Below are 8,944 nucleotides of genomic sequence, written 5' to 3' on the forward strand. Positions count from 1 at the left end.
TTAAAATCATCCTGAAAATAGAAGCCATTACTAAAAACCTGATTGTATATTTGTAGTAAATCTATAAAGAAACGTGACAATAACAAATAGACAAATTGGTAAAAATGGTAAAATATTGATTTACAACAAATATGGCATTTGAAAGTAAAACATGTTTTCTTTGACTCTACTTTATTTTGAAAGTCATCTTTGACTCTACTTTATTTTGAAAGTCATGGACGGAAGCGGTTATTTGTTGTGTTTGGAAGGTAAACGTTTTATGGCGTCAGTCCCGGGGTGCAGTGTCCTTCTCGGTCCTCAGAGTGTCGCTGTTTTCCTCCGCTCGACCCTGCGGAGGCTACGCGTTGACCCGGTACTGAACGACATGCCGGGGTCGGTGGACCCGGGTCACCGGGCTCCACTATGGCGTGGAGGAGCTGCGCGGTTCTGCTCAGGCTGAGCGGGGAACATGTTCTACGGAGCTCCGCGAGGGGAGGCAGGTCAGTCAGACCCCCTGGAGGAGGACGGCCGGGTCCGGCTGGGTCCGGCTAACAGCTGGACAGTCCCGCAGCTTTTTGGAGCTAACGTTAGCTCCGTTCGCTCAAGGGCAGCTAACGGGAAGTTAGCCTTCTAATGCTAGTTGTTTAGCCGGCTAATGTTAGCTGGGTAGCTAACTGAGCAGTTTGTCTGGCTATGCTGTTTTTATAATACTGGTGTAATTCATCATTCTGATATACTTGCAATGAAAGTCGCTAAATGACATTTGAGCCATAAAGTAGTGTAGCCTCTTCCCGCCTGAGGCTTCCATGTCACCGTCAGCTGTCATTCGTGTTTTTAGCTCGGGGGCGATCGCTGTAAAAGGAGATTAATGTCGATCTCTTAGCTAACCAGGAACCGACTTCTGGTGCTAGGCTAACGAAGGGACGTCTCCGTGCTGTTTGTCCGTTGCATAGCAACCAGCCTACTGAACCGTCTGGTGCTGAAAGGCATAATGCCGCTGGTAGCAATACGGTACTCCAGGCTGTACATTGATAATGCAAATATTTTACTCAATAATCATGTACATGTACTATGTTTGTACTGTGTAAACACCAATAAGGTGGCCTCACGGCACGCAGCAGAGATGCGGCTTCAGGAAAGTTGCCAAGAAACCAGAATTGAAGAAGGCGGAGGAGGAGCTGGGCCCCCCCCATGCAGAGTCCTCGGAGGTCGCCCCCCAACGTCGGACCCCTGCCCCCCAGGTGGAGCACCGGGCTCCGCAGACACCCCACCGGGCCTTTGGCCGGCTCGTCCGACCGCTGGTCTTCACTGTGGGGGTAAGTTGTTGGGAGTGATGTCATCGGTGATGTCATCACGACAGATGCTTACCCCATGTCAGTTCACAGGCTGCTCCTTTGGCTCGGCAGCCATCTGGCAGTACGAGTCGCTCAAGTCCCGAGTCCAGAGCTACTTCAACGAGATCAGGGCCGATTGGCTGGAAAAGCTGAGGCCTCAGAAGCGAGGGGATGTCCGCAAAGAGGTGAGGGGGGGGGGGGGGGGGGGGGGCGTGTGTGTACAGGAGTCTATGTTGTCTGTGGGAAGTCTGTCTGTCTTTGACCAACTGAAGGTTTTGATTAACGGACCTTGTTCCGGCTCACGTCACCGCTCAAGTCCTGCTGATTGTGTTGTTTCAGGTCAACCAATGGTGGAACAGCTTGAGTGAGGGTCAGAGGACGGTCACAGGTGAGACATCCGGACAAACAGCTTCATCTAGTAAACAATTTTAATGATAATAATCTTTAACCTCTCTGCGTTGATGGTCTTTTTTCCCAGGGATCATTGCAGCTAACGCCATCGTGTTCTGCTGCTGGAGAGTTCCGTCCCTGCAGCGCTCCATGATGAAATACTTCACCTCCAACCCAGCCTCCAGTGAGTCAGCCTTACCTGCAGCGCCCCCCCCCGTGACTGTTGTTTATCTCTTTCTGATGGTTGTTTGTTGTTTATCTCTTTCTGATGGTTGTTTGTTGTTTATCTCTTTCTGGTGGTTGTTTGTTGTTTATCTCTTTCTGATGGTTGTTTATCTCTTTCTGGTGGTTGTTTGTGACTGTTGTTTATCTCTTTCTGATGGTTGTTTGTTGTTTATCTCTTTCTGATGGTTGTTTGTGACTGTTGTTTATCTCTTTCTGATGGTTGTTTGTGACTGTTGTTTATCTCTTTCTGATGGTTGTTTGTGACTGTTGTTTATCTCTTTCTGGTGGTTGTTTGTTGTTTATCTCTTTCTGATGGTTGTTTGTGACTGTTGTTTATCTCTTTCTGATGGTTGTTTGTTGTTTATCTCTTTCTGATGGTTGTTTGTGACTGTTGTTTATCTCTTTCTGATGGTTGTTTGTGACTGTTGTTTATCTCTTTCTGATGGTTGTTTGTGACTGTTGTTTATCTCTTTCTGGTGGTTGTTTGTTGTTTATCTCTTTCTGATGGTTGTTTGTGACTGTCTGCTGGTGTCCCTGCAGAGACTCAGTGCTCTCCGATGCTCCTCTCCACCTTCAGCCACTTCTCTTTCCTGCACATGGCTGCCAACATGTACGTCCTGTGGAGCTTCTCCTCCAGCGCTGTTTCCATGCTGGGCAGAGAGCAGTTTATGGCCGTCTACCTGTCTGCAGGTATGAACTGATTATATATATAATTATATTGTTTTTAATCACTTACCGTGTCAGATTGGTGATGTTTACACCGATTGTGTTTTTCAGGTGTTGTTTCTACGTTTTTTAGTTACGCCTGTAAGACGGCCACCGGGAGGTTCGGGCCGTCTCTGGGAGCCGTAAGTAACAAACGGACCGTTGACTGTTCACAACTCGTAGATTGTCACAAAGTAGTTTGATCCAAAATGTGAGTGTTTATCAGCTGTAGTTTCATAGAAGGTTAGATATTGGTGAAAATATATACAAAAGATGTATAAATTATGTCGAAAGAATTCACCTCAAATATTGAAAATGAAACTATCTTCTAAAAAGATAATTTTTAGTTCAACAAGGAAGGTTTTGACGTGTTTCAGTGTTTCAAGAATATCTGAAATCCACTGAAGTGCCTCTGATGTTGCCTCCTACTGGATGGACTGAGAGGGTCTACGTTGTGGTTCTGACCTGCACCCCCACGCGTCTCTGTGTGTCTCCTCAGTCTGGAGCCATCATGACCGTCCTGGCTGCCGTCTGCACCAAGATGCCAGAAGCCAAACTGGCCATCATCTTCCTCCCTATGTTCACCTTCACCGCCGCCAACGTGAGCTCCGCTCCACCTGCTCCACCTGCTCCACCTGTCCCATAGACCCTATTGATCCCCCCCTCTCCATCTGTCTACTTCCTGCAGGCTCTAAAGGCCATCATCGCCATGGATACGGCCGGCGTGGTGCTGGGATGGAAGTTCTTCGACCACGCCGCTCACCTGGGAGGAGCCCTGTTCGGAGTGTGAGTCGTTAACGTCTTCTACAAAGAGAGGATTCGGATTCAAATGTTCTGGGATTTAATTGATGTTGCTGCAGTTGTTTGATTTTCATAAACATTTAGGAACGAGGAGTTAATTTTTATAAAAGGAACCATATTTCTCAATTGATTTGATTCCCTTAAACAGTAAAACCAGTCGGTCTCCTAAAAACACTGAGTGTCAGCAGAGAATTCTTTTCTTTTATCAATGGAGTCAAAGACGAGCTAAAACAAACAAACAAACATCCCTCTGGTCTGTTTACCGTGACCTGGACCGACTTCCCATCATGCTCTCTGTTCCTCTGTCCCCCAGCTGGTACATCCTGTTCGGCCACGAGTTGATCTGGAAGAACCGGGAGCCTTTCGTGAAGCTTTGGCACGACCTGAGGACCGGCGGCTCTGGAGGGGGAGGAGCCGACGGAGGGGGCGCCGTGTAGGCCGCCCAACAGCCGGGGCTGCTGGGAAAAGATGTATAAAATGTACAGAGGCCGCTTGGCTGCACCTTTGGGCTTCCATCAGGACGAGGTCCTGGGGAGCTCATATGTATACAGAGGCAGTATAATACACAGTCCAACAGGACGTGAGGCGTCCGGCCCACACGAGGAGCTGGAACCTCTGAGGACTTCATGTGGGTCCTTCTGCACATTCATGTTTGCTGGTTTTCTTTTGAATAAAACTGTAAAAATGATGTTTATATTTATTTAGCATCCACTCCTCAAACCACACAAAGGATTCCTGCAGTGTGTTAAAGACTTGTTTTATTAATAGTTAAATAGTTGTTTGTCTCCAAAATGTCTTCCATCTAAGCCCCGCCCACTTCAAAGCAGCCACAGAAACACACATACAGAATGTTTTTTATTAAACATCAAAAGTTCCTTTAAGTTGAATTTGTGTATCTTTTCAGTTCTCTGATCCGTAAACATGAGGCTGGTTTAAAGTCCACAAACACGAGCGCACACAGAGCAGAGTCTGCTTTCTATGTGCAGATGTTGACCTGAGTGACCTCACTAGAGAACATACAGAGTGCATTTAGAAGACAATATTAAGTTCAATAAATGTAGACATTAACATGAGTGTGTTTTTAGCCTTTTTATTTCAGGTCTAAACAGTGTTTCATCATTGAAGCTTCATGCCTCACACCCAAATGAATGAAGGTATCTTTATCTGCTGGACTCACCTGTAACATGCTGTAGATCAAATGAAGCCTTATTTTGAGAGCTGTTAGAATCCTCGGAGGTCATTTCAACACATGACGGTTCCTCCAAAAAGAACTTTATTATATATTCGGAAAATGAAGGATTCTGAAAGGAGCTCCCAACAGCAAGAGGTGGATCAATAACTGTGTGTGATCAGCCCGGACGCTGGGTCATTGACCCCATCAGACGTCAGAGGGTCAGACCAGAGACCAGGTCCTCCACGAGACCACAGGAGACACACGACTGCAGAGAAGAGCAACGGAGAACCAGAGAACGACTCTTCATCCTCAGAGGGTAAGAACTGAGGATCTTCACTCACTGAACATAGATATTGTATCTATGTTCCAGATCTAATGATACCAGCGAAATTTAGCTCTTTTGGTTGAAGCTCGTTTTTAGAGGAAAAGAGGTTGAAGACGGAGGCAGTAATTGTGCTTTTATGAGTAAGAGTATAAGTATTTACTAAGTATATATTTGTGTTTATCATGACTAAAGTACATCTATGAACTGCTGTCACATCGCTGTGACTTCACATCTTATCTTATATCATCATTTTAATGAACAAATCAGGATTCATCCCTGAAACCCAGCCAACAAGTCTTGGAATGAAATGGCGATAAAGACAACATTTCAACACTGTTTTTTCTGGTTGTAAATCGTACAAACACATTAACGTACAACCCGAGAACACGCGTGTGAATGTGAGGCTGTGCCCTCATCGGTGTACTCTACTATCTGCGTGTTTGGGTCATGTGGCTTGTAAATGACCCACATTAGCATTCAAAGCAAAAACATAGCGGATCCAGAACGGAACCCTGAGGAACCCCCCTGTGATCGGCACACCTGTGGTCGTCTCCAGGTGCGATCGTGGGACTGCGAGCGGCATGACGGCGGGGCTGCAGGTTGCGGGTCTGCTGCTAGGCCTGGTGTCCTGGTGTCTGCAGTCCAGCTGCACCTCCTCTCAGGTGTGGAAGGTGCGGAGCCAGCAGGGGACGGTGGGCAGCGGCCAGTGGCAGTACGAAGGTCTGTGGATGAGCTGCGCCGCCACGTCGCTCGGCTCCGTCCAGTGCAGCCGCTTCAAGACGGTGCTGGGCCTGCCGCGTGAGTCATGACGTCACCATTCCCATGATGCATCTTGTTCACTGAGCGGTTTGTAGGACCGCCCAGTTGCATGCTGGTCCAAAAACTGACCACAATGTTACCTCATTAGCAAAGAAACGTTCCTAAAAACAACAAGAAATAATTCAACTAAAAAATGAACTTAAGAGCAATGTGAACATATCAAACGATCCAACTTAAGCCTCCAAGAGTAATTAACAAATATTACTTAATACATCAATAAAATATCTAAAGCTGTTCCTAGAAACAGAATAAATGTTGATGATTCTTAATCTTGATTTTATGTAAAAGGAGCAAAAATGAAGCTTTTGCTTAATAAATGTACAGTTACTTACAAAGTATAGTTAATATAGCCATGGATTACAGTATTGTACAGTATAGTAATAGTAATTATTATCATCTATCGATAAATACATCAATTAGTCAATAGATGACTGAACCTATAGATGAATACATCGATAAATAAATAAACAAACACACAAACCAATGAATGCATTTCTTTTTTGATGACACGTCTCCAGCTCACCTGCAGGCCTGCAGAGCTCTGATGATCTTGTCCCTGCTGGTCGGCTTGTCCTCCATCGTCGTCTCCATCCTGGGTCTCAAGTGCACCAAGATCGGCAGAACCTCGGAGAACGTGAAGGACCAGATCGCCCTGAGCGGAGGAGTCCTCTTCATCCTGTCGGGTAGGAGGTTCTTCGTCTTTAACGCGACATTCTTCTTCTTCATCACAAGGTTCTTCATCTTTACCACGGGGTTCTTCGTCTTCATCACGTCCTCAAGTCTGTCTCCTCCTCAGGTGTCTTCACCCTGACGGCAACCTCCTGGTACGCTGCCAGAGTGATCCAGGACTTCTACAACCCTCTTTATGGAGGAGTCAGGTGAGCCTGTTGTCACCATCATGTTGTTGGGCTTCAGAAGCCATACAAATCAATAATAGTCATTTGTATTTATCGGGAAAAGAATCAGAACGTTGGTGGATTTTACATTTAATATGATGTATTTATTCTTCTGTTATTCTTATGAAACCAATTACAACTTTTAAATAATCAATTTACCTCCAAAGCAGCAATGGAGAAATATTAGATTTTATTTTTATCCAAATAAATTTCACCCAGATATTCAGTAAACGTTCAATGGGAAATCACAGTGTTTAAACTGAGCTCCTTGGTGTGGTTCATTGTGTGTTTATGACCGAGCTGCAGGTTCGAGCTGGGTACTGGTCTCTATCTGGGCTGGTCGGCCTCCTGTCTGGCCATACTGGGAGGCTCTCTGCTCTGCTGCAACTGCAGGAGGTCCTGGACCACCACCTCCCCCCCAAGGTACCCGAAGAGACACATTCTACACAACGGTTCTTGGTGATATTGATTCAATATTTAACAGTCCAGATAATCAATACCAAAGCTCTCTGTACAAAGACTGTTTGGGGTTTTTTGTAAATGAGAATTTCTTTTTCCTGAAGGCAGTTTTCCTACAACTTCTCGTCTACAAGTGAAGGACAGAAGATCTACAGAGCGGCTCCGACCTCAAACAACGGCAGCTCCAAAGCTTACGTCTAAACGCACCACGGGTCCCGATCCACGTCCCAAACAGCCCTCTGGACTAAAGGAGTTTTATTGTGGAGGGAACAAACCTGGGTTGATTTTATTTACTTACATCACACGTCATTTATCTGACGCTTTGATCCAAAGCGACTTCCATTGCATTATAACCCATGGTTTACCTTCTGCCTGGGGAGCCATCGGGGGTCAGGGGTCCAGCTCAGGGACACTTCGGCACATGGAGCAGCTGGGATTCAAACCACCAACCTTACGCTCCCAGCAGGTCGCACTTGTTCATGCGCCTCCATCCCCTCGCCTGTAAATACATGTTTTCTTTCTGCTGCACAGACCTCAGATCAGCTGTTGGTCGTCATGTTTCTTCTCTGTCACCACCTTTGTTTTGTCTTTCTTATGTCAAAATAAAAATACAAATGCATTAAGTGGAAAAATGTCATGGAAAAATGTTGTTTTATAACATCTGGTTTTTCATTTTGATAAAAGTTCACATGAAACCTCCAAGTGTTACAAATACACATCACTTATGAATGCAAATCAAAGGACATGTTCAGAATTGATCTGTGTGAAATATGTATTTATATAATTAAAGCTTTAATAAAACACTGTAGAGTAATATGGGAGGAATCTACTTAAGTGGTTACTTTTAAATTGTATTTTCAACAAAGATGTTTATTATTATATTAAGTTCAATAAATAATAAACCTGAGTTTAACAAAGCAGACCTCAGTGGTTCAATGTGAGCTTCAGAGAACCAACGCGCAAGGTTCTTAAAGCTCATGAATACGGAATGAACAGTGACATCATAGATTGCATATTTAACACAGTGACATCATGGATGCATATTTAACACAGTGACATCATGGATGCTTATTTAACACAGTGACATCATGGATGCATATTTAACACAGTGACATCATGGATGCATATTTAACACAGTGACATCATGGATGCTTATTTAACACAGTGACATCATGGATGCATATTTAACACAGTGACATCATGGATGCATATTTAACACAGTGACATCATGGATGCTTATTTAACACAGTGACATCATGGATGCATATTTAACACAGTGACATCATGGATGCTTATTTAACACGGTGACATCATGGATGCATATTTAACACGGTGACATCATGGATGCATATTTAACACAGTGACATCATGGATGCATATTTAACACAGTGACATCATGGATGCATATTTAACACGGTGACATCATGGATGCATATTTAACACGGTGACATCATGGATGCATATTTAACACAGTGACATCATGGATACATATTTAACACAGTGACATCATGGATGCATATTTAACACAGTGACATCATGGATGCATATTTAACACAGTGACATCATGGATGCATATTTAACACAGTGACATCATGGATGCATATTTAACACAGTGACATCATGGATGCATATTTAACACAGTGACATCATGGATACATATTTAACACAGTGACATCATGGATGCATATTTAACACAGTGACATCATGGATGCATATTTAACACAGTGACATCATGGATGCATATTTAACACGGTGACATCATGGATGCATATTTAACACATTGACATCATGGATGCATATTTAACACGGTGACATCATGGATGCATATTTAACACAG

The 8,944-nt window shown here is 44.3% G+C and overlaps 2 protein-coding genes across 2 annotated transcripts; both read left to right on the top strand.

Moving 5' to 3' along the window:
• The first annotated feature begins 337 nt into the window (after window positions 1–337).
• Window positions 338–4,122, top strand: LOC119215454 (presenilin-associated rhomboid-like protein, mitochondrial). The gene is made up of 10 exons (XM_037467638.2): window positions 338–479; window positions 1,079–1,295; window positions 1,358–1,498; window positions 1,653–1,701; window positions 1,792–1,887; window positions 2,469–2,618; window positions 2,706–2,776; window positions 3,133–3,234; window positions 3,322–3,419; window positions 3,748–4,122. The coding sequence occupies exons 1-10, from the start codon at window positions 403–405 to the stop codon at window positions 3,869–3,871; spliced, it is 1,125 nt and encodes a 374-aa protein (XP_037323535.2). The 5' UTR covers window positions 338–402; the 3' UTR covers window positions 3,872–4,122.
• Window positions 4,123–4,765: 643 nt separating this feature from the next.
• LOC119215459 (claudin-1-like) lies at window positions 4,766–8,022 on the top strand. The gene is made up of 6 exons (XM_037467653.2): window positions 4,766–4,924; window positions 5,490–5,731; window positions 6,271–6,435; window positions 6,549–6,630; window positions 6,955–7,071; window positions 7,212–8,022. The coding sequence occupies exons 2-6, from the start codon at window positions 5,515–5,517 to the stop codon at window positions 7,306–7,308; spliced, it is 678 nt and encodes a 225-aa protein (XP_037323550.1). The 5' UTR covers window positions 4,766–4,924; window positions 5,490–5,514; the 3' UTR covers window positions 7,309–8,022.
• Window positions 8,023–8,944: the final 922 nt, after the last annotated feature.

This window comes from Pungitius pungitius, chromosome 3 (assembly GCF_949316345.1).
Source record: "Pungitius pungitius chromosome 3, fPunPun2.1, whole genome shotgun sequence".
Lineage (NCBI taxonomy): Eukaryota > Metazoa > Chordata > Actinopteri > Perciformes > Gasterosteidae > Pungitius > Pungitius pungitius.

Coding starts and splice junctions, on each gene's coding strand:
- LOC119215454 (XM_037467638.2), top strand. CDS start 403: ATGGCGTGGAGGAGCTGCGCGGTTCTGCTCAGGCTGAGCGGGGAACAT. Junction 1,702..1,791: donor GGGTCAGAGGACGGTCACAG/GTGAGACATCCG, acceptor CTTTTTTCCCAG/GGATCATTGCAGCTAACGCC. Junction 2,777..3,132: donor TCGGGCCGTCTCTGGGAGCC/GTAAGTAACAAA, acceptor GTGTCTCCTCAG/TCTGGAGCCATCATGACCGT.
- LOC119215459 (XM_037467653.2), top strand. CDS start 5,515: ATGACGGCGGGGCTGCAGGTTGCGGGTCTGCTGCTAGGCCTGGTGTCC. Junction 6,631..6,954: donor CCTCTTTATGGAGGAGTCAG/GTGAGCCTGTTG, acceptor ACCGAGCTGCAG/GTTCGAGCTGGGTACTGGTC. Junction 7,072..7,211: donor ACCACCACCTCCCCCCCAAG/GTACCCGAAGAG, acceptor TTTTTCCTGAAG/GCAGTTTTCCTACAACTTCT.